This window comes from Haliaeetus albicilla, chromosome 4, assembly GCF_947461875.1.
Source record: "Haliaeetus albicilla chromosome 4, bHalAlb1.1, whole genome shotgun sequence".
NCBI lineage: Eukaryota > Metazoa > Chordata > Aves > Accipitriformes > Accipitridae > Haliaeetus > Haliaeetus albicilla.
This window is the reverse complement of record NC_091486.1, coordinates 51,261,611-51,285,748: the sequence shown is the minus strand read 5'-3', so window position 1 is coordinate 51,285,748 and position 24,138 is coordinate 51,261,611. Positions and strand designations below refer to the sequence as shown.

Here is a 24,138-nt window from a genome sequence, read left to right as displayed (position 1 = left end):
GAGATGCTACCTACCTGGACATCTTCCGGGAGTTCTCTCACATGGCTTCGAACAACCCCGAGAAACTCAAAAGGAGGAGCCTGCATTTCAGCCACTCCTGCAGATAGCCCCCTCCCTCCCTCTGCCAAGACCTTCTGCTGGAAGGTCAAGCTCCGAGCTCCAGGAGCACAGACCGGCAGAAACGTCTGAGCAGGTTTACGGCTGAGCCAAGCCGAGCTCAGCTACTGAAGAAAGATATTCTCTGTTCAGACACGCTTCTGCTAGAAACCTGTGTTTTCCCTGGTGTCTGCTTTTGTGCCCTGACCAGGAAGATGACAGACCCTCCAGGGGTGATTCCAGAATAGGTATGCATTCAGACTGTAGGCTTAGGTCCCATGCCTTGCGGTACCTGAACGCAGTTTAAAATGGGTCAAGCTGAGCTTTTAGTTCTCAATGCCCTTTCCACATTGCTATTCCTGGGAAAATTTGCCCTTCCTGGGTGTATGCAAACACTAGCATTTAGGATACTGCAACAGTGCCTGCCCCTAAAATGAAGTACAGGGAAGCGGTGCTGACCGTTGAGCACGCCAGGAGGAGAGCAAGTCTGAAACGCTCCAAAAACCGAGAAGTGAACGTCGCAGACTTTTAGTTACGCTGCTTCGTGGCGGTGTCACCGGAGCCAGGCTGCTCAGCTCACCAACGGGCAGCACCTGCCGTGCCCTGAGGAATTACCAGCTTCCCACGATGGCGTCAGGATGCAATTCCCTGTGGCACGAGGCCCTCCACATGCAGATGTCCCCTCCTCTCAAAGGAGAAAGGCCACCCAGGACACAGCACCGAGCCACCACTAAGCCATAGGGTTCCCAGTCCCAGCCAGCCCACTCCAAAACCTTTGGCAAAACATTTTGCTGCGTAACTCACCTCTGAAGATACCTCCACCGCTGAGTGCTTTGAGACAAGTGGTTTAACATGGACCAGGAGATATAACACCGACTCCACGGAGACTTTACGAGCAATATGGCAAACAGGATCTAGCTCTTTCCCTCCGGGGCTCTCTATCTCCTGCTAGTTGTGCGTCTCATTGTTAGGAGAGTTGTACTCTTCTGTAAGGCACGGCTTTCAGTATTATTTTTGTCATTTTTATTATTGTATGTCATAGTTACCAAAAGTAATAAAAGGTTATGTGTGGACTATACAGGTATAGGCACCATGACATAATAAAGTGTATTGTCAGAATTATATATATAAACTATGATGTGCTGAAATGTAATATATCTTATGGCAGAAGAAATGCATTTTTTTGAAAAAGTGGGAGTGAAAAAAAATCTCACATGCAAACAGTATCTATGAACGAACAATAAAGACAGGAAATTTTTTTTTAAAACTCACACACATTTCCTCATTTTTTCTGATTCTAGATCTTTACAAGCCAGTGAAGCACTTTAGTATAAGAAGGATTAAAAGATGAAATTTATCTGGCACGGGTTTATGGCTTGAAAAGAGGAAGCTAAATGAACTTTTCTCCAAAAAGACACAGGATTCCAAGTCTCTTGGCAGCCCTTCTGTTTCATGTGATTAAGACACGCTCTAATTTCATTAATGCTATTAATGAAACACACTAGCAATGTGGCAGCTTAATAGACATCTCGGCCCTTCTGACAAGATATTTCTCCTAAAGAGACAAACCTCCAAACCTCTCCCGGACCAGACAACAGAACGCAGCTTTCACGAGCTGTCACAGACACAGGGACCCCAGGAGAGATGCTGCTGGGTGAGCACGGAGCTGCACGGTGGGACGCAAACCCAGGGAAAGGGCTGGGCTCTGGTTCAGAGGGATGGGCTCGCAGGAGAGCAGCTGCTGCTTCGGACCACTGGCAGCCTTCTGGTCGCGTTTGTGGAAGAGCTTGCCACGCAGCTTGCAGCGGGAAAGGGATTTGAAACATCGTGCTGCATCTCCTGTTGCTTAGCTTTAATTTCTGTGAGAGTGGCAGCTATCATAGGAGCTTTCCAATGGGGAAGGGCAATAGCCTGGCAGCTAGAGTAGGGAGTTGGGACTCTGGATTTACACCTTTCTATAGCATTGCTGTGGGATTCTGAGTGTAACAGCGACTCCCAGTTGTGCCTCGATTTTTGCTCCACGCTGGAAATGCACAGCTCAGATATGAGGAGCTCCAAATAGGACAGATATTTCAGTGATGATATCACAAGCACTAAGGTATGACCCTAATGAAGAATTTGTATGGCTGATTTCTCAACTACAGCAGGCTTCGGGAATGTTCTGTAATAAAGAGGTAGCTACTAAGCTGAAAATTAGTCCACACCCTCAGAGAAGATTGCTTTAAGCTACCTTCAAACTGGATACCTATTACATATGCTTCCACTAGCTTAGAAACCATTATTTTATTCTACTAAAGGTGGCACAAGCAGGTGTGAAGCAAATTTTCTGCATGTCCCTCTCCCGTAGTGAACCCCACACCCTTTTTCTCTTCCAGTCTTATGTCCCCATGCTACCGATGGACATTCCCTACCCACTCGCATACCATGCTGCCAAGGCATCTCCCTCCAGGCTTGCAACACCCCTTGCTCTTCTGGGTCTGCACACGTATAAACTGAAGCACACACCCCTGCTAACAGATCCCTGTCCTGTATTGCCACATCCCTCATGTTCCAAATCTGACCACAAGACAAGACATTGCCACTTGATCCTCGGTCCTGCACTCCTCTGTCCCAAAATTGGCTCCCCCTGGAAATTGCATTACATGATGCAGAATTCTGCAGTGATTTTTTTTCTGGGCATTGGGACCAGTATAAAGATACTTTCACCAATTTCCTTTTAGCTAACCTTTAGCCTTCCCATTTAGCCCCAGTAGTAACAAGTGTATGTGTATGCACATATATAGATGTGTGTATACCTAAGGCATTGTAATCTTTCAGGAATGACTGCATGGCATCCACTTGAATTTTGCATTCTCAGGGCATGCCCAGATGTTCTACTTAGAAGTCTAATTCCTTTTCTCTCTTTCTCATCCTTAGTGCTTTTTTTTCTTCATGGTATCCTTTCTCAACAGGGTCACTCGGACTACAGTATTGCATAAAATCACTCTTGCCAGTAAGCAAAGAAGCTGTATTTCCCAGTGCAGAAGACCCAGGGAAAAGGCTGAATCACCCACTCCAATGGAGCCCACATGTTCCTATTCATTGTAACTTGGCTGGTGTATTACAGCACAATTCATTTGGGTTTGGTCTACATCTCTGTAGATTCTCCTTGTGAATGAAAAAAAAAAAAAATTAAGCAAATCAAGCAAAAAAGTGAGTCTTTCAAAAGTATCTTAGTGCTTGGCTTCCAATGATGTCAGCAGCAAACTGAAGGCTATGAGGATCCCACCTCTGTGTCTGGAACCAAAACTCTCTTCATGACTTGGCCCTATGCATTTAGGCTTCTGCAAGTAAGGTCTGGACATTTTGAAAAATACTTTTCCAGACCCAGCGCTTAGCAGTAACAATTAGGCAGTAACAAACCCAAATATCGGTTGAAGGCAAAACAAAGTCAAACTAAACCCCCAGTCATAGTCTGTATTCAGAGCATTTTATTATTTAAAAAAGTTACAAAACAAAGCTCATTGATTTCTTGTTAACTCTTGTTTTCTACAGAAAATCATAAACAAGATTATAACAGGGTAAAATGCTCCTGTGCAAACATCTTCATCAAAAATAAATGTGTTATTTTATGTACAGATAAGTTACTGTCAAATATTAACATTAAAACATCTCTATTTATAAATGGACTGCAACAAAAATGCAGCAATGTTTTAATCTTCTAAATAAAGCAGATGCTTCGTCTGTGACATAAAAAACTTATCAACCCCATTTCTTCTCTTTCCTTTCCTCTAAGGTAGTAAGTCTCATTTGAAATAATCTGGGTTAAGTCTAAAAGCATCTAAGCAGCAGTATTCCGTGCACTGTCCTCAAAATGCAACAGTAATAGGTTAAGGACAGAGAGGTGTCTTGGAAGCAAAGCTGTAATCAGAGCCACCTCTTGTTATTATTACATGCTCTGTTATCCTCAAGACAACACCGACTGATACGAGCACGCGCTCCTTAGCCTCCATTGGAAATCTTTCCATTAACAGCCAGGCTGACTTTTCTCTTGAGTACGTTTGTGAAATGTAGATGGGCCTGTCCGAAGCCACAGGCTGATTTCCTCACAAGGGTTTAAAAGTTAAAAGCTATGAATAGGCTTTTATGAGGACTCAAGACGACTGTCCCAGAGAGTAGAAGTACAGTTCTCCCCTCCCCAGATACTCATTAGGAACAAAAGAACATTGCATGATGCCTGAATCCAGGACACACGGATGGTTTAATAATGAACTTGTAATAGCTGGAGGAGGATTGCCAAGCTCAGCAGTGTGGCGTTTAGGTGCTCACAGATCGTAGATCCGGAACGTTTCTGTTTGCAATCTTTCTGACAGCACCTGAGCATTAGAGGAGTTTCAAGTCTCCCACTTTGTGCACACAAACACATCCTTAGCTATCCGGTTGCCCTTCCGAAGAGCTGTCCTTCGAGTATCTAAATCCATTAAGCACCACATCTGGGCAAAGCTCGGGCATTTCCACCTTGCTGGAGAGTGGGTGAAGATGCAGGTCACTGTTGTTGCCCATGGCAGTAGTCACTCCAGAAGGGTGAGTATGAGCAGAATCATCACCTTTTCCAGCTTCTTCTTGCACAACTCGGTAGTTTTCTAGGGTCAAGCTCACGCTGGGGATGGTAGGAGCGTGAGCTACTTGCAATGTCTTCTTTGACCTGAACCTTTGGTAGCAGAAGAGCAGAGACAAGACTAGTGTATCTATAAGCAGCTCAAACATTTCAACTACAGACAACACTGAGGATCCAAACCAGAGACTCCATTGGCTTCCCATGCTGGACAGAAGCAGATTCTCCTGGGGAAAGAATCAAAAGGTTGTGTTTATCAAACACAGCAGAGCTCTGGGAACATGAAATTATTGCATATTTCCGGCAGGTCAGTTAGCTGCTTGCCATTTGGGGAGTAATTTTGTGTGACTGTGTAAAATGCGAAATTTTCAAGTCCCTTCCTTAAGAAGAATAATCCCATCCCATCTTGGGGGCTGTAAATAACCCTCCCTCCAACGAGACACGGCACACCATAAGTAATGAGAGGTAACGATGTTTTGAGCTGACGTAGTGCAACTTACTGAGAGTAAAGGAGACTCATTCACGGACTGGTAGTTCAGTTGCTGGTAGAAGATAGTCACCTTGGCAATATCCTTCCTGTATTGGAGAAAGGGAGAGGTTAGCAATGGTGGGATGTCCACACACCATTCACCTGGTGGAAGGTACTGCTGGCATTCTGCTCTCGATTTTACACGCTGATTGCTAGGCAGTAGGTTTCACCACTCACTCAAGCTTTTTTCCTGAGGGTGTTTAACATGAGCTTGGAAAAGTTACAGAAGTGACTGTCTTACAGCGTTGTGAGGAAAGCTGGGAAATTTATTGGATTACACTGTACGTTTTTCTCTTGTCCTCCCTTTCCAGACTAACATCTACACATTCTGCAAGGATGAAGAGTTAATCCATAGTTTTAGCAGGGGTACCTTCTTGCAGTGACTAACCTGTTGCTGGTAGAATTATATCCATTCTGATGCCTTAGAGCTTGGCGGATCCAGTCCTGCAGCAGAGTATATGTATGTTATTTGCAATCCTGTCTTCTGAGTTTTTATTTAATATTTTGTAAATGCAGATTTCATAAGCAATAAAATGGCTATTGTGAATAATAAAAAAGGATGTAATTGATTGGTTTATATCACATAGTGATAGCTATCAAGTAGTAGCTATATTTGCCAGAATAGCCAGGAAATGCACACTGATATTTTAGGTGTGTATAGTATTCTAGTTCTTAAATTCTGCCTTTAACAGCAACCCCACCAAATAATTTCCTCTTTTAAAATGTATCGGTTGTATTTACATCTCCATTATCACCTATTGCATGTGAATTAATTACCTGGTCATACCGCCTGAATGCCCATTTAACATTAGAACATGAGAAACGGCAAGAGGTCATCTATTGACTCAGAGAGTTTCCACTGCAGCCCTGCAGCACCTCACAAACAGTAATAAGTGAGTTGTTACACCACAACACCCACTGGAAGCAGAAAGTCATTAGCACCATTGTGTAGGTGGGAACTAAGGCAGTGAGGTGAACTGCTTAAGGTCACGAGGAAGTTCGGATTAGAACTGGAATTGAAGGTACCTCTCTAGCATCTTATTCCAGCACCTTAACTACAGGGTCATTCCCTTGGGCCCAGGTTTGGGACCAGTTTGCTTTATTTGCCATGTCCATTGCTGCTGCCTAAGTCATTATTTTCACCCTTAACTTTGATGTTCCAACAGCCACAGTAAATACAGTATCCCCTCTAAAGACAGCAGTTGTCTGTATGGACTACCTGCGACTTCGCTGATGGCCATTTAGCTGTCCCAGCAGACACCTTGTACAGTGATTCCCTGATAAGATAAAAATGGAGATTATGATCACTATGACTCTTGGCATTTAAAAGTGAATACATGAAGGAGTTTAACAATGCTAACTACTTGCGCAAAGCAGAAGTTCTGGGGGTGGCTCTTGAGAACCTTGGAAAAAGCTTTGTAAATCAGCTTAGGAAATAAAACCAGAGGTTGCCTGAAAACCGTTCAGGTCAGGAGGAAAACTAGAACTGTTTCAAAGTCCTGACAACTTTTCTTGGATGCATTAAAAACCAAAATATTTGATATTTTGCTTTAAAATTATGTCTTTCCGTTTTGAAATTGACCTAGAATAAAAAAGGTAAACCAAGAAAAGTAATATAGATTGAAAAATGACACAAACAGTTTGGTTTGGGCTTAATAAAATGTTTCAGTGTGATTAAAACAATTTCCCCTCTCTGCTGTCAGGCGCACAAAAAGTTTGTATTTAATTTGTCTAATGCTGTCATCTTTTTCCTTTCTCAGCATTGGGGTTCAAACATCAAATTGAAATCTCTGGTTCAGAAAATGCCAAAATGCAGTCAGCCTGTTGGTCCATACATTTTTCCACTAAGTTGCCTACATTTCCACTGGTGTAATTTTCCTCTGCAAGCTGGCATTTATTGTGGTTCAGTTTGTGACCTACCGGCAAGGCTTGGGGCACTGGTCAAAACAATTTAGGTGATGATTTCTGAGCCTGTTGTACAGCTGATAAAAGCAGTGACCTGGTGAAAGAAATGGGCGGAACACATTCAGACACTTCCTCAGGAAATAGAAGGCTACCAGATGGAAAGCTACCAAAACCTCTGCCCTCACTTGGCCTTCCGAGCATACAGCACTCTCTGAGAGACCTGGTTTTGCCTCACTCTCGCTTCAGAATGGTTCCAGATGGCCAAGCTAATCACCTGTGTGCAATGCAGATGCCTTCCCCTCTAAGGCTGTGTTGAGGATAGGCCAACCAGAAAACCAAAAGAAGTCATTCAAAGCTTTGTCTTACACCAGCACAGCCACCAATATTGGTAACACGAAAGAGCTTGACCGTATATTATTGTACTTAATGAAGGATGCTTGATAGCATCAAGATTTTTAATGCACTAACTCGATACCCAGGCAAATACACAGAAAGGTGTCTGACATCTGGCTGGATTTAGTGAGGCGAGGAAATAGTCTAAGCAGGAAACAGGCACAAAGTAGAAGGGCCGTAATCTAAGGAGTCATGTAAGCAGTGACTACTGTAGGGAGGTGTTCCTTTCCGACAATGACAGGACAGCAGTCTTTTGCTCTTACCCCATGCAGGCTGCTTATTGTAGTCACAGTATTCAGCACCAGGAGGCAGTGGGTAGTAGTAATAACCGCAGCCACATTTTCGAACCATTATGTGCTGAAAGCAGGAATGCAAACAAGCCTGGAAAATAAAGTAGTCATAAAAGATTGTATAAGCCTGAAATTCTCAAGTGCCCACATCTTCAGTCTGTAGCATAGAGCTGGTAGGAGCCAATGTAGAGATTTTGTTACTGCAAAAAGACACCAGCCGTTACTACAGTATGATGATGCAAAAGGTTTTCACTTTTCATTTCTTGTCTTTACCTCTGAAAACAGTATTGAACTCGGTGAGATGATAGAATTTTCCCCAGCTCCCTTTTTCATTATACCCAGTAACATCTCAGTTAAGCAGCCCAAACACCTAGAGCCAGGAGCAACTACTTACACAAATAAAGACCTGAAGGGCCAAGAATATCCTGATAGAACCGTCCAGCTGCCTTGGCTGGCTCACTGTCTGATCTCTCTTGTGTTACAAGGAGGGAGGAGCCCCAGTGTCTGGGACTAAGTATCCCGCTCTCAGTAAAACACATTCCAAGTTACAACACCCTGTTTGTGAGCTTCTTTTGAGAGGGGCATGAATCTCTCTGTTATCTCCAGCAATGAACCTGCTGATGTGTAAAAGCTCTCTGGAGAGTAAGGTATGACTTGTTTGCTAGTCATCCACTCTGAATAAACTGGGGCCTCAGCCAGCCGCTCTGACAATACCTGCAGGGTGTAGGAGTTGTTGTACAGGAGTTTAACATTCACATCATTGCCATTAGTTGTGCATTTCCCATAATTGCCACCCAGGCGATTCACCTCATCCTGTGGACACAGAAAAGAGGCTTGAGTGATTAGGAGGTTTAATTGGACCTAGCCATCACCAACTAAACTTAACTGGATGGAGCATCATATAAAGGACAGGAAGTGTAGTAATATACGTGAACAGCTCAGCAATACCTTGCTAATAAAACATATACAGTAACAGGGCAAAGGTAGGAGAGTGCACGTGGTCAGTCACTAGGGTTCAGCTGACAAGCAGTAACTCATCATGTCAAAATAACTAAATCACTTCAGAATGTTTGTTCTCATCCTAATATACACACGTAGCCCCCTGTCTAGAGCTGGAACGAAATGTAAGAGGTGTAAGAGCCTCAGTGTAAAACAAATCAGGCCGCAATGTATTGAGGACCAAAAGGCCACTTGCACATTTGGAATAATTTTGTTTTACCCATGGGAAACTGAGCACAGTGAAGAGAGAAGAGGGGCTTGCATAAATATACATGCACAGTCAAGAAGTGAACACAAGAGTCTCACAGGTCCGTTGTATGAGTCAGTCACAGCGTTCAGCTCATCACAACTTTCTGCAATCAGAAGGAAACGAAACAATGCTCTTGAGCAAGTGGCTAACCTGCTGAATGCCTATGGTAGTTGCAATGCCTGGTCTGATGTCAAAGCCTTCATGCTCAAGGAATGGTGTCTGATTGTGGTTGTGTATCATCACTTTCACACCTGCGACTGTAGACAAGAGTGGGATGTGATCCTTCTGCTCTGCTCTCAGGATAAGGGAAAGTCCTGTAAACCAAAGAAAAGGGAAGCATATAATGGCTTATTCTGGGCCAAAATAGGAATACCACTATGTCTTGAATTCTCAGCACTGATCAAACTGCTGTCTTAGCTCGCAGAAGAGACATTCTTTTTCTTTAGAGACCTGGTGAGTGGTCAGGTAGTAATTGCACCAGCCTATTCCAAAACTGTAATAATATTCTGCTTGAAAACTAAATTAATATTCTGCTTGCTACAAGTTAAGATATGGTTGATATGGCTATCATATACATGTGGCTAGTGAAGCAAGCAAATACAGTCAATAATTTGTGCCACTAGACTAGAAGAGAGGGCTATATGTCAGTAAGACATGTATAGAAGACATATTTAATCCATAGCCAAATTATATTAACTTTAGCTCTTCTTCCCACCCTTTGCCAAATAACATACCGTAAGGAATTCCTGGTTTTGTAGCTGTCCAAAAAGAGTCTGTTCCCTTGCTGTTAAAAGTATAGCAGCTTCCAAAGACTGGGTGGTGAAAGTGAACATAGTCACTGAAATCAAGAGAAATTTTGATAGGTTTTAATTATGAGTGTAGCAATACCTTTACTTCTACATAGGATGTGGTTTGTGTTTGTGTATATGTACAGGAGTGCCTATGGGAAAGAGTTGTTAACTCACTGGAGACAAGGAAAAAAATCAGGTGCACAAGGATTCACTGCTCACCCAAGGTTACAGCTAGAGTGGCAAACACAGAAGTCAAATTCAGAGTTCTGACTTGCTTTTCCTTCCACCAAGCAGACTAAATTTTTCCCTGCTTGTTCCAACAACCAGGCAGGTTGAAGTTCAGTGCTCTAATCAGTAGGAGAAACACCACTTCTGTGCTCTAATCAATAAGAGAAATAGATTCTCTCTTTCCTTGTTTTCTTAAAAATTGTACCACTTATTATGATCATGCTGAACTTCCCTGGCCAAGTCAGCCTCCACATTCTCCCAGTTTATAGGAGTTCTTAAGAAGAGTTGGGTGAACAGACGTACAAAAGTGACAATGCTCACCATGAAGTGCACTGATGAAGATACATTACATGACAGCATCAGAAACACCAAGTGCAGAAGAATGTAAGAGTCAATTGCCTCCAGGAAAGATAAAACAGTACCTTATCTCATAAAATGATCTACAACAAACTTTGCAGACCCCTCTCCCCTTTGCTGAAAGTGCTCAGAAAAACGCTTAAATTTGCCTGCTGCTTATTCTGTGTCATAGATGGGTGCATTGCTGTTAACTTTGTTCAAGTCATCAGCTGAAAACAAGAAGGCCAGCAAATGGCTCGTGTGTCTGAGGCACAGCATTGTCTTGGATGGTGTATGTCAGTTGTATTCGGAAGAGCTTCCAACAGTGGAGACCATAGGCATGCAGGAAAAAGAAGGTATGCCTTTGCCTTTGGTATGTGCAGCAAGCTCACTTCTTTGCCTCTAGGGACAAAAGGATGCAAAAAGACCATCCGACCCTTTTGCTATTAACTGAGTTCTCCTGGCAAAATAGTTGAGAACAATCCTTGTGCTCAGGGGCCAAGTGCTACAGTAGAGTCATGAGAACCTTCTTCCACTTCTCTCCCCGCTTTTCATTGTTACAGCAAAAAGAGATCCCACTTTTACATATTGAATATCTGAGGATTTCTGCTCCTTTCCTCTCATGCGGATAGACATTCATCATGTACCATTCAGTACAGGCAATGCATCTTTATATCAGCAAAGGTTTAATTCCTGCTGAATTTCTCTCAGGCTTCTTTGACACCCTAAGACACTAACTCACAGTCACAGAGGTAAGTCATGGCAGAACGCTAATTTCTAGGTTCCTAGCCCCATGCTCTGATCATGAAAGGCTGTTCTTTCAGTCAGATCTCCAACAAGGGCTAAGCCTGGCAGTATGCCATGAGATGCAGTGCCTGCACTGCCTGAAATTGTAGGCTCAGTTTCAGTCTCCCGAGTCCCTGAGTTCTGCTGAAATCACAATTAGCGCCTCAAGAAGTAACATACCTGGGTCTGCAGGGCTCCCCATCGTACTGACAGGAGTAGACCATATCTTCTATTTGCTCCTCATGGTCAGAAATGTTGATTATAACTGGTAGCTGGGACATGATATTCATGTAGTGAAACCTGTACCATTCAAGAATTGCATCCATCCCAGATGAATAGGTCTTGTAGAAGCAATTCCCACCTGTGGCATTGCACTGGAAGAAGAGAGGGAGCCATTCAGCACAGCCAGAACATGACAGCCTTAGGGTAACAGAGATCAGGGAGTAAAGGCAATACTGGATACAGGGACAAGGGGAACCTCTATTTTTTCAGAAAGTGAAGTCTCTGATCATTTTAATTATCACAGAATCACAGAATGGCTGAGGTTGGAAGGGACCTCTGGAGGTCACCTTGTTATGTGCTAAGTACCTTCTCTCCCTGAAGCTGGATAAGGTGTGCTTTTTCGTCTCAGAGGAATGAGTGCAGGGCAAAAGAGGCAGGAGAAGAGGGAAGACAAGCAAACTCAAGTACCTTGGGAGAAGGAAGGACAGGGCTGGTGGGAATCCTCTACAGCCCATGAATCATGAGCCAAGTCCTGAGACGCTTTCTTTGTTCTTACTCAGGACTTAGGTAAACACCCACAGATTCTGGTGAAAGTGTGCCTCGTGAAGGGCTTCAGGATAGGGAAGGATGATAATAATCAGGCAAAAATTGCTGGCCTTTCAAGCCACATCAATCTCTCTCTCATAGCTTCTGCTCCTAGATCTACGCTAACCCTGTTTTTGATATGAAGAACCTGAAGCATTTGCTGCCTTCTTTGAAGTCACAGACACACATTTATTGTATTCATCCTCTTGATTTGTTATTGCCATCTTTTGTTTTATCTGCAACATTTCTAGTACCCCCGGTGCCACAGCATTTAGACACTGAGGGAATCCTCGCACATCGTTTCTGTTATTTCTAGGCTGCTAAGTCTAGATGTTCCGTGTATTTTTAGAAAGGGGGTACAATGATTCCCATAGCCTGCTGCTACCATTCTCTACTGAATTTGTCACTGTCAGAAGGACTTTACAAGTGGGCAGGCTGTGCACGATTATTGATGTTGCTATTTTTTCACTTCACAAGAATCCTAGCAATCAGCACAAATGGTTAGAGGCTGGGATGGACTCTCCTGAAACATCGTCCAAGTTGTCCTCACACAGCACTGCCACAATCTATTTTTTTTCACTCAGTTTTTTTGGAATGTACCTCCTGAGCAAGACCTTCGTCAGGGCCCCGAGTGCACTGCTAAGCCTTAACGGCCCCGAAGCAGCCTCAGCTGTGTCCTCCACCCACACCTTCCACCCGTGGGCCCAGGCGCTTGTTTAAGCTCAGCCCAGCTCCTTCGGCCCCATTTTGGGCTGCGGTGTGGGGCTGCCGCCTTCCAGCTAGGCCCCTGCTGTCCTCCTGCCTGGCTGCGGACCCTGTTGACCCGGTGGGCTAACTTCACGGCCTGGACTTCAACCTGCCTCATCACCCTCGTCTTGCCTGATGAGCCGGACCCTTGGTTGGACCCGGCCACCATCTGTGTGTGAGGTTTTCCTGCTGGTTTGCCGAGGTTAGAGGGTTTGCCGAGGTTAGAGGGTCCCCCTCAGCCCCTTTCCCTCAGGGAGCAGCTGGTCCTCGTTCCTTGTGCCTGAAGCTGGGTTAAAGCCTCAACAAGGACACGCACTTACCAGCCTGAAGCCCACGCTGGAAAGCTTCTTCCCTGACCTGTTACTGTGGTCAGACATTCTCATGAGTGAGAAGTTTTGGCTCAGCTTGAAGCTAGATCTGCTGAGGTTGCCTGTGCTTGACAAGTCTTTTATGCGGATGTTTTTCTCGTTCACGTGGAATAAGCTGGCGGATGTGTTGATGCCGTACAAAAAAGCGATTGATTCCTCTGCCATGTGGTCCAGTTGAACCAAATGTTCACTAACCAATTCAAATCTGCAAGGAACAAAATTATTAGCGCTTTGTGAATATCCACATTTCTATCAGACAACAGCTCTTTATTTTATGTACCCTCGCAGTATCTATGGAAAGGCTGCTCTCCTGGTCTCTGCAGACCTTGATGTCTGTGTTGAGAAAAGCCAACAATCATGGTGCTTATGCTTAGCATACCTAACTTCAGTAAATTCATTTATTAGGAGCTCCAGCAGCTGAATTTCCAGTTGTTGTATTTTCCACTGAAAACCTCAGAACCTGTAGCTGTGCAGCATGAGCTGCACAAACTGGACTTCCTGTCAGTCAATTAGATAATTATTCTGAGGAGATTATGTAATTCCTTTACTATGTAATTTGAAATGTCTCGATAACTTGCCACTACTGTGGGAGCCTTGTTTGACAAGCAGAGCCACAGACTTTCACAGAAGTTCTATCGTTTCCTTAAAGCCATCGTGCCGTACGAAAAACCCAAGCAGAACCAGCTCTAGCATGCGCCGTTCCAGAGATTAGTAGTTTAGTTAGGAATGAATACGCACAGTAGCCGTGTTTTTCAGGGAAAGACTGTTTCTATCGGAGCACAAAATCAGTTAGCAGCTTGAACCGAGTCACAAGGTAGAGTTTCCTCTATCCTGACTCAGTGCAGGAAATAAACTGCTACATGCCCGTTGCGCAATTCCTAACAAGATCTTATCTTAAAACCAGTTTGGAAATAACAATAGTCCCTTTCCACCTCTGTGAGGCAGAGGGACCTCCCTCTACCTTCAGCTTCCTCAGTCATAAGGTTGCTGACCCTTCCTGAACCTTTGTGACTGTAAAGACATGACTACAGCCAAGGTGACAGCACAGGTTACCTGTACGGGTCCAGATTGCAGATGGTAATTGCTGGAAACATCTTGGGCTCTGAATGCATTGACATGGTCAGGACAACAGGGTAGGCCCAGTACTGGCTGAACATAAGCGCAAATTGCCAGTATAACATGCCGAAGCTGGCAAGTAAAAGCAGAGTCCAAAAAGCTGTTTTCATCCTATTGCTGTCTGAGCATACAAGGCGGATGGTGCCATGGATTGTTGTGTTCTTACAGAAGAACTCAAACATGTCCTTGAAGGAATCATAAAACTCAATCAAGCCTTCTTTCTTCTCTTCTTCTCTTGCCGCTTCCTGCTCCATCCTCTAAGTCTGTTTCTGTTCAATAAAAAAGAAAAAAAAAAAAAAATCTTATTAGCTTGTTAGAAAGACCATGGCCAATCTGTGGACTCTTTCGAACAGGGCACCAATGAATTTGTTATTGGCAAAAGCTGAAAATAACTGTGAACTGAGACTCATCTGTCTTTCCAGAGTGTGGACACCAGGAAGTAGCAGAGAGGTCAAATGTTCTGCACGCTGCTGCTGAAGTAACTCGAGGCATTCTAGCACAGTTACACTATGACTTCTGTGTTAGTGTGGATATGCAAAGGTAAAGTGACTAATACACAAGCTGCTGAGAAGTCTGCGGCCAAAGGGGTGTGTAGTTTTCTTCCTTCTAGGAACACTAAGACCAATGTTTAATTCTGAAACTTGGTGTCACTGTGCATTAATACAGATCTGTAACTAATACAGATCTGTAACTAATTAATTATTATATCGCTAGTGAAACATGGCCTATGGGCCTGAAACAAGACTGTCTCAGCACTAGCGATATGGCTTCATCCTTATATCAAGGAATCGGGATAAATCCAACTTTCAAGTGCAGGAAAGGGACAAATTAGGATCTGGCTTTAATTTTTGCTATATAATCTCTCATTCTGCAGAACAGAGGTAAGCAGGATTAATTTCTTCCATCCCTTAAATAGACCCACTTCCAAGATGAAATATGGTAGGTATTTCATAGTTCAGATGAGCAGAATTAGGTATTTAGGAAAGGAAGTGGAGAAAAACACCACCTCAGTTGAAACCACAGAGGGGATTAACCAAATCAGGGTATGGATAAAGCACTGCAGATACTACTTAAAACAGAATGCTCTTGGGTTGTTTCTGAAAGCCACAGAAATATTAAGTACTGCTATTAAAATTTTTCCCACCTATCTCTTACATAAATAGTTTCTTCCAGGAATCTAAAAATCTTCTCCCTCTCTCTATTTTACAGAAGTGAAAAGGAAGCCCAGAAACTGAAAATCACCCAAGAAGAGTGGCTTAACTGGAAACCAAAATCCATATCTCCTTTGTCACAGTAAGTAAAACATCTACTGTGCTGCTCTAGATACTTTCAGACTTTATACTGATGAAAGTGTAAACATTATTTATGCTCATACATTTTAGCCAGCACAGACCTAGGACATCTTCCTAGGTTTTAGTACCTGTTTGGGACATCGGACTAATGCTGACATACTTCCACTTACTGAACATGACATCAAGTCCTGTAATATGTGAGTTTCCAACATTACAGCACCCTGTGAATCACCCTACCTATTATGCTATTAAGAGAAGTTTACTGAGTACACCACTTTGGTCCAACCTTAACTCCAAATAAAAATCTTATAAACACAGTAACAGAATTTGAAGACAAGACGAGGAGCCCACAAATAACTGAAGAATTGTTGCAGGTGGGCTATGTGATAACGAAATGAAAGCTCAGGCCTTTTACTGAGTTTTGGGTCTTGAAGTGTTTGGTGGTGGCTCAGTCTGAGGTGCCAGTGAGGTACCATAGCTCAGCTGATACACACTACTGCCCTGACCTGCGGTGCCTTCATCCTCAACTAGACCTCCCCATTTTAAATCAAGGCTTTATTTCAAACATCCCTGGACTAGGACACTTCATATGAAATGATATTTTAGAGTTACAAACTGCTAAGACAGTCTCTTCAGTGAGATTCCTCTTCAGAAAGATTAGGAATAACCCTTAAACAGTGAAGAGCACTCCAAAAGCTGTATACCAGATTAGCTTTAACATAGCCCACGAAAGCGTATTATCTGACAAGCAAACCCAGTTTATCACAAGTCATTTTCCCCAAAGCCCACAACACATACCATGTTTGTATGTTGTAAGATACTGTTTAACAATAATACAAAATTAACTCAAAGGCATATGCGTCTCCTTTATACTTTTATAATTAAGCACGAGAAATGATTTTTCAAATTTCTTAGATATACTTGCCGCTGAACAAGTACAGGAAGTGAAATAGAAAAGTGAAATATTAAAAAAGGGGCATGAACAATTGAAAGAAAACAGGTGTGATAAAAAACTGAAGGGGGAAATGAGCAATTCCACTTTTGCTACAAGGTACCACTGATTTTCTGCAGTGCCTATATAGTCAAACTGTTACTCCCATGCAGACTACACAGAGCCATAGTACTCTGAACCACTGGTTACAAATTTTATCAGCCAGCCTTACAGCTGAAGGCTTACAGTTGAATGCTTCTTCCGTCAAAGAGGACTACCTGTGGCAAACTCCAGAAACGAAACCATGGTAGTCTTGCTACCCCCTACTGTTACACATTTTGCAGATTAAACTCATATGCTAAATTGTATGTTCAACCTTTATCTTATTCGGTTCTTTCTTTCTCATTTTATTGAGATAAGAATAAATGAAAATAAGCCTGCAGTGTATGTTAAGAAATACATTGAATTAGTCCTTAAATATTTATGGTATTTTAAGATAAAAATGAAAATTGTGTGAGATTAAAACAGGAAAATTTAGTTTGTTACTGTTGTATTAATCTCACTAGTCAGCTTTGCTCTAATGAGAACAAGTAGAAAAAAGTTGAGTTACCAAAAATGAATGCTAAATCAAATCTATCAAACACAATTTTTCTATGTATAATTTCAAATCTAAAAAAACACCTGTAAATATTCAAACCATGGTTTTCAGAGACAATCCACAGTTTTCATACATTCTGACTGGGCTTTTAAGGCTATGGCTAGTTAGTTCATACCCTTTGAATCTGCGTTCTTAGAATAACTAGAATGAAAAAGCCTATGATAATGGAAAAAAAACCCCAGAGGGAACCTTTCAAAACACACGTGTACAGGCAACAGAACATCCGCTCTCCACTGGTTTCCCAAATCAGCCTACCACTAATTTATTTAACATAGCAATTGCAGTCAGGGACTTAACAAAACATGTAACAGCAACAGTGACCAGTTGCCTGTCTTGTCTGTGGTAAGTGCCTGGAGAGAGGCTGCAGGTTATAAGAAAGTCAGTGGAAGTTAAACAGCAGTGGCAAACAAGTATACGTTCATCTATTATCACAGCAACTCAATGCTCAACACATACTAAACACTTACACACAAATGTCATGTAGTCAAATATTTAACCATGTGTATAGGTATCTATATCTACATATCAATCATACATATATACAGAAATACACAGTAAAGCAACTAAGACCAAATTACAAAACACCCCACTGTACCTTGGCAGAAACTCTATCTTTGAGTGTTTAGAGTAGCCACTAAACTCAGCCTTCAGCTTTATCCTGAACAGAAGACAAGTCTTGGTCCAAAGCTGTCAGATTTTCTTTTCTAACTGAAGATACATCAGGAGCTGTCCAGCCTATATGGATCAGATTGATGACATCAAAAGGGGCAGGACTTAAGAAACAGATCATGAAAATTATTCAAAGCATGATCCAGGGAATAATAGGAAATGAATGAACTGGACAAACAAGTTAACATTAAGGTTACACTTGAGTTAAAGTTGGTTTGAGTGGTGGTGGTGTGTTTGTTTCTATTTTATTTATTTTTTTTTGCAATGGCTAGAATAGCTTTTTAGCCATAATTTCTACAGATACCAAGGGAAGTAACCATGGACCCCGTAAGGTAGACTCCGCTCTGAACTTTGCCACCAAGGAACTAGCTTTCTGCCTTCTTTTCATGGTTTCCGGAGGCTTGCATGATCACTAGTAATTGAAGCCATTAAGGTTTCCACAGGTGTGCTTGAGGAATTACATACCTCAGTGTAATCTGAAACGATCAGCTACTCAGTCTAAGGCACACGTGGCAGCGGATTTCTTCCTGCTTCTCCAAGAATATTGCTCATCTGTAGTGGGCTATCCCATACCCATTAAGAATTTAATTTTTCAGATGTTGAGACTCGAATAGACTAATCAACCATGATACTCAATTTAAATTGGAGCACCCTGGTTTTGTAATATTGCTTAGTTAAGACTTGCAAAAGTCTGCATAAGTAATGCAGAAGTAGATTCAGAATTCTGGGACTACTAAAACACAATCACCTCAGATTGCTTGCATAATTAGTACTGACATCTGCCCAGTTGGAAAACAGCTCTGCAATGGTTTTACAAGAAGCTTGTTAGATGAAAATATTAATACTCTGGATATGGATAATGTTTAGAGCTCCAAATTGGACCAGCAGAGCTTCTGCCTGCCTTTTAAAATTGGCTGGAACTGGATTTTCTATGACATTGGAAGTTGCAAAATACTTTCATTCGCAAAGACAATTGAAATTTCTTGTGAAATTGAATTCACAAAGAAGGGAGAAAGGATGAAGATCAGGGGAAACATACTCTTCTGATTTTGACTAATTTCAGTCCTGTTTACATTTTTAACAATTGCTTTGTGCTGGATTTTGTTTTAGAAAAACAAAACATGTAGAATGTTTATCTCAAATTTTAAAATGATTATTCTAAAAGACGCGAATCCTGCTAAACAGCTGCTATTAACGTGTTTTACCCCTCTTTGTCTTTGGTATTAAAAGGAAATGTCACAAAAAGTATTTGGAAAATGTTTTAAATTTTAAAAAAAGACAGTATTTTGGGGTGTAAAAATTAAACTTCTGATTAAAAAAAAAATCCAATTGGCTCTTGAATGAACAGCTACAGCAGAGCCCCTTGTCAGTGATTGATGAAGTAGTCAAATTCTTGTTAAAAAACTCAGAACACTGAAAACTTAATTCTGTCACGTCCATTTATTTGTCCCCCACCCTTCTCTCTCTCTTCATTTTATATTGTGCAATAGAAAATGGCAACAATAAATCCTTGACAATGAAATTATTGCACAATGAACATACACAAGACAAATTCTGTTGCTTCATTATGGCTGCAGGCCTCTGTGTAGAGATTCTCTGGCAACACATCAGAACAATACCTTCTGAGGCAGCCATGAATTTTTCCTGCAGGAAATGGAGAAGAACTGGATATGCAGACAACGCTGTCCCTCAAGCAAGATGCCATTTCTGTTTGCACTTGCTCGTTTGTCATCCCGTATCCTGAACTGGGAGGAGAGGGGAAGAGAACTCTTTCGCTGGTTAAAAAGTAAGTTGGCGTTTCTTTCAAAATACAGAAACAGATTGTGGAGATAACGTTCACAAGAAAGTCCTTCAGGGTTGCAAAAAGGCTATTCTATAATTATTTTCAGTGGGGCAGAGAATGTTTATTAGTGCTTGTAGTACTGTAATGGAGGGAAGGAGTAAGTATATTGTATGCCCCGTGTAGCAGCAGCAAATGTCAATGGTTGAATACACTCTTTGGACATGTTATGCTTTACACAGAAGGATGCCTCCCACACTGTAAGTTTTCAAGCCCCTTTCCCTGAATTGCAATTTGTTCCCCAGTTGAGGTTAATGGAATAACATCCCATTTAGTTGATGAAAACAGTACAGGTAAACAAAACAATTTTGTCGTTTTGCTTTTAAGCTTTTACATTGCTGTCACATATTAAAGGAACTGTCCAAACTCCACTCTTGACCCTGCACTAGCCTTCATTATTGTGCATGCTCATCATAGGTGATAATACAATTCTCACCTATTTGATAGACTGCTGAAACAGAAATGAAAATCAGACTGTACAAACATGCTTTTGAATATGTGCCTGTCTCAGTATCAGCAGCAGCTCAGAGTAACAAAAGTGAGGTACAAGGAGCATCCTGCAGGCAGAGAGAAGAGACTTTAGCTGCTTCCCATGGGCAAAAGAGTCACTCAGTGAATTAATGTTCCTTGTGGAATGGAGTCAGGCACTTAGGGAAATCTACTACCAGGCAATAATTTCTTTTTATCCTTGAATATTTCCTTACAGCTGGTGCACATGAAAAAAGTTTCACTCTCTCTAGAGCAAATCTCTCTCGTAACACTGACTTTGGCTATTATTAGACACTAAGCAGATGAACAGCACAGACAACGTTCAGCATGTTGAACAGTGTGCCTGTCCCTTATTACATCTGCTGTTGTTACAGGCTTGAGTGAAAGAGTCAGAGATTAAACTGGAGAAGCTTAGTGATAATCTCTAGCCAGTCCCTCTTGCTGTGACTGGCTAGTCCTCTAGAGCTCAAATATTAATATTTTGTCCAATATCATTTTAAATGGACAAAACAAGAGGTGCCAGTGTCTGGACTTCTTGTGAGAACACTGAATTGCAGTGAGCTGAGTCTGATCAGACAGATAAGAGTGCTTTTCCTAGTCACGTAAATCACACGCTTTTTGGCTTACGCAGGAACAAGAGAGAACGCTTTAGCTAGTCATTCATGAAGACTTTCCCCCTGGGTTGAAAATTGCTTGCACCGAGAGGCCTAAAACAAATTAACAAACTGAAATGACACATCAAAATCCCCCCACTTCTAGCAGCTTTCCCTGCTGCCATACCACACTGTAAACTTCACTGTAATTTGCTGTCCACTAACCGCACAAACTGTCTTTTAGTTATTAACTTTCTCCCTTGTTGCATTTGTTTCATATTATCGCCCTCTCACACTTAAGTGTTTCATTACTTTCTATTATTCCTCAACTCGCCTGTGTCTTCTGGAGATTCCCCACTTTTTTCTCTATATTGTTCTTCAGTCTGTGAGCTGCGAAAAGCAGCCTTTGGCATCCACTTCCTCCAGCAGTGGAAGTGATACGGAGCAGATCCTGTACCCTCCTGCCTTCAGCAGGCTTTGTAGATCTACAGTTTAATCTTGATTTTTAGCAAATCTTGCTTTACTCACGTCACTCGTTCCTGCATGAATGGCGTTTATTCTCCTGGAATGCTCCAGGTTACTCTGTCAAACCATCTTCCCACATTTTCTCTCATTACACAGGACACAGCGCACCAACCCAGTTTTCCCCTCTCCGAAATCAGCGTGACTTGTCTCCTCTGGTTTTGTGGAAACTCACTCACGGTGCTTTCTTCATGGCCACTGGATGAGCCAGTCTATTCCTCCTCCCACTCAAAGGCAGACAAACTTCTGCGGGCAACTATAGAAAAAGGAAACTCCCAGTGTTTCCTCTTTGCATTTATTGGTTGGCTGTGCTGTGTATGGACTTGAAGCGGCATGCATCAGGCTCTGCCTCCTGTGTTTTTTCCCCAGTTCTTACTAGCCAGAACCACTTTGTCATCTTTTCAAAGCAGAACACAGTTGTTTCTCTGCTGTCCTACTGGAGAAAGGAGCGGTACTCAGGCACATTATGGCAGTGCTGGCAGCTTGTCCTATGCAAGAGGCAGAACAAAGGCAGTCCCTGCTCTAGAGAGCTTCCAAACATTGCTTAATGTCTCCTTTTGATCCTGCCCTAAATGTTCCTGAACTGACTCTGATTTTCAGGTGTTTTCCTCGTCTCCTGGAATCTCTGTGTTGAAGCTCGGTTCACCAAAATTTCTTCTGGGAATCCCAACATTCATTGCTTTGATTGTGCGATGCTTTGATTTTGCGATGCTTTGAGCCATGGCTGAGGGCATCTATATCTTGAAACCAGAGTGAGCTATGCCTGCAGAAATAGGATAGTATTGGTGTACCTCGCCGTCCCTTTTGCACTGGTTTGCATCTAGCCAGAGCAGGTTCATGTGTTGCAAAGGCTGCCAAACCTGCTCAAGGAAGTAGGTAAACACTCTTTAACTTGTGCTGAGCTCCCTAATGCTCCGGTTTTATCACCAGCAGTGCCTGAGTTAGCAAGGCTAAAGCTAGCTGGCAGATCCTTACAAACCCCAGAAATCACAGCAATGAGCACATGCATATTCTGCTAGTCATCAGCCATTTAAATATTCCTTAATTACACCCCTTGTTATGAAGAGGCCCCACGTAACCCCTGCTTTTCATTAAGCCTCCACCAGAGGCGCATAGGGTTAAAAATGCAGCCTCAGTAGCAAAACCCTGCTTGCTTCCAGTATGACCAAGCATTCATTTCCACTCACTCACCTTTCTGAGTAAGAAGTCTGTAGCTGCTCCTGTCATCCCTCTGGGATAACACCTGCTTTTTTGTTTCTCTTCCTGTTCTCTGTTCTTGTTTCTTTAGTCACAGGCCTTCATAGATGCTGTTTCACCTGTTCAGACCTGACAAACCCTCAGCCAATTTCAAAGATTCACAGGCTGGTGAAATTCTGCTTGCTAGTGGATTTTCTTTTTTTTTTAATCCTACTCCAGCTCAGAGGCAGTATCTGTGGGAATGCTGATGCAATTAGGGCTGGCAGAGGTTGGAGAACATCAGTTCTGTGGACATGCAAGATGCAACCATCCTGGAATCACAGTTACCATTACTCCATCATAAATGAAGCCAAAATCTCCCCAAGCAGTTGTCCAAGCTCCTGGAGAAAGTGGTGGATAGTACTTCTGGCTCCTGTCTTCTGGCAATAGGCAAGCAGGTCTCCCCTGGCAATCCCTACTCGTCTCTGTACCCCGGAGAGAGATTGCAATGCAATGCTTGGTAGCAATTCACTGGGGTTAATCAACCCAGTAACTTCAGGCTTTCGTATTGGGAACTAGAACAGATGTCAACAAGAGGAAGAGGTACTACAGTATGGCAGCTAGGAAGGAGGGGAATGAAGAAACTGGGAACAAACTGCGCAAGGGCAAAACAGTCATTAGCAAATCAGTAACTGAAACTAACTATTACATAAGTGACTATGTCAGCTGTCATACCTCTTTAGATGGATGCTTTTTGGCTTAAATTCAAGTGCAGTACTACCTTTTCCATCAGCAACCTCTGAAGGATTCCTTCACCTTCTCATAGAACAGCTCTATTCAAGCCTGAGTCAGTAATTGCAAAGTCATAGCCCCGATGCCCCAATGACAAACATACAAACAGCTCTATAAAGGCTACCGGTGCTGAAAACTTTAAAAAGCGTAGTAATAATCCTCTGAGTGCACGTAAACACTCGGGGAAGTATTGTGGCTGAAAAGAAGACCTGGCTTTAAAAAAGAGATAATTTTGTAACCTTTAAATAATGCCAAAGGTAATCCAAAATGCTATGCCGATGTAAGGATTGCATAGATGACTTATTTTTGATTCCTTCAAACTTGCAGAAGATTATCTGGGAAACCCATGAACGTCCCTGTGCTCTGGGTCTGATGTTTGGGGTGTGCTTATTCACATGGAAAGCACCGTACTTAGCCAGTAAGCCCCAAGATTTGCTATTAATTACTTCTTTTTCATTTTTTTCATGCCCAGGAAAGCTTTACTAGCCAACCAAAGAGTAGAAATGCTGCCACGTGACTTCCACAACCCGTACCTCACCATGAGTAATGTGGAGTGAATAGTCCACCTGAAGAGCACAAATATTCCTGCTCTGACCTGTCTGCTCAGCACTGACAGAAACCCTCCACAAAAGTCCCCAAGCAACCCCCAAATGTTAGATCAGGAATGGTTTGTAACTAAAAGGAGCTAACCTGGCCTAGCGATGTTTTCTCACTGAATTTACCCCATCAGTACCATATAAAACCCAAGTAAAGGCAGATGTCTACAAACTCTTCACAACCATTTGTTCAAAGTCTACATCCTGTTTGCTGGAGGGTCCCTGCCTGCCAAGGAAATGTTGTCCAGTCTCTAGCACGTGTAAAAAAAAAAAGCAAAACCCAAACAAAAAAAAACCCCAACCAAAATGAAAAACAAATGTCACAAGAAGATAGTAAATTTTCCC

At 42.5% G+C, this 24,138-nt stretch overlaps 2 protein-coding genes across 6 annotated transcripts in view; one reads left to right on the top strand and one right to left on the bottom strand.

Moving 5' to 3' along the window:
• The window catches only part of ACAP3 (ArfGAP with coiled-coil, ankyrin repeat and PH domains 3), a 105,006-nt gene extending 99,230 nt beyond the window's left edge, over window positions 1-5,776 (top strand). For 3 of the 4 annotated variants that reach the window (XM_069782646.1, XM_069782643.1, XM_069782644.1), the window contains one exon: window positions 1-1,367. In XM_069782646.1, the coding sequence (XP_069638747.1) occupies window positions 1-107 (107 nt within the window). In that variant the 3' untranslated portion in view covers window positions 108-1,367. Of the gene's footprint in view, window positions 1,368-3,047 lie in introns of those variants that run through there. The other variant, XM_069782641.1, reaches the window with a different exon arrangement.
• On the bottom strand, window positions 3,544-22,159 carry SCNN1D (sodium channel epithelial 1 subunit delta). Of its 2 annotated transcripts, none has more exons than XM_069782652.1 (13): window positions 21,236-22,159; window positions 14,173-14,504; window positions 13,072-13,324; window positions 11,378-11,571; window positions 9,791-9,894; window positions 9,207-9,370; window positions 8,522-8,620; window positions 7,781-7,898; window positions 7,140-7,218; window positions 6,439-6,496; window positions 5,608-5,663; window positions 5,191-5,266; window positions 3,544-4,917 (listed from the first exon to the last, which is right to left on the bottom strand). In XM_069782652.1, the coding sequence occupies exons 2-13, from the start codon at window positions 14,487-14,489 to the stop codon at window positions 4,504-4,506; spliced, it is 1,932 nt and encodes a 643-aa protein (XP_069638753.1). In that variant the 5' UTR covers window positions 14,490-14,504; window positions 21,236-22,159; the 3' UTR covers window positions 3,544-4,503. The 2 variants fall into 2 exon arrangements, with proteins under 2 accessions (XP_069638753.1, XP_009910145.2); XM_009911843.2 differs by lacking the exon at window positions 21,236-22,159 and adding an exon at window positions 17,712-17,885.
• Window positions 22,160-24,138: the final 1,979 nt, after the last annotated feature.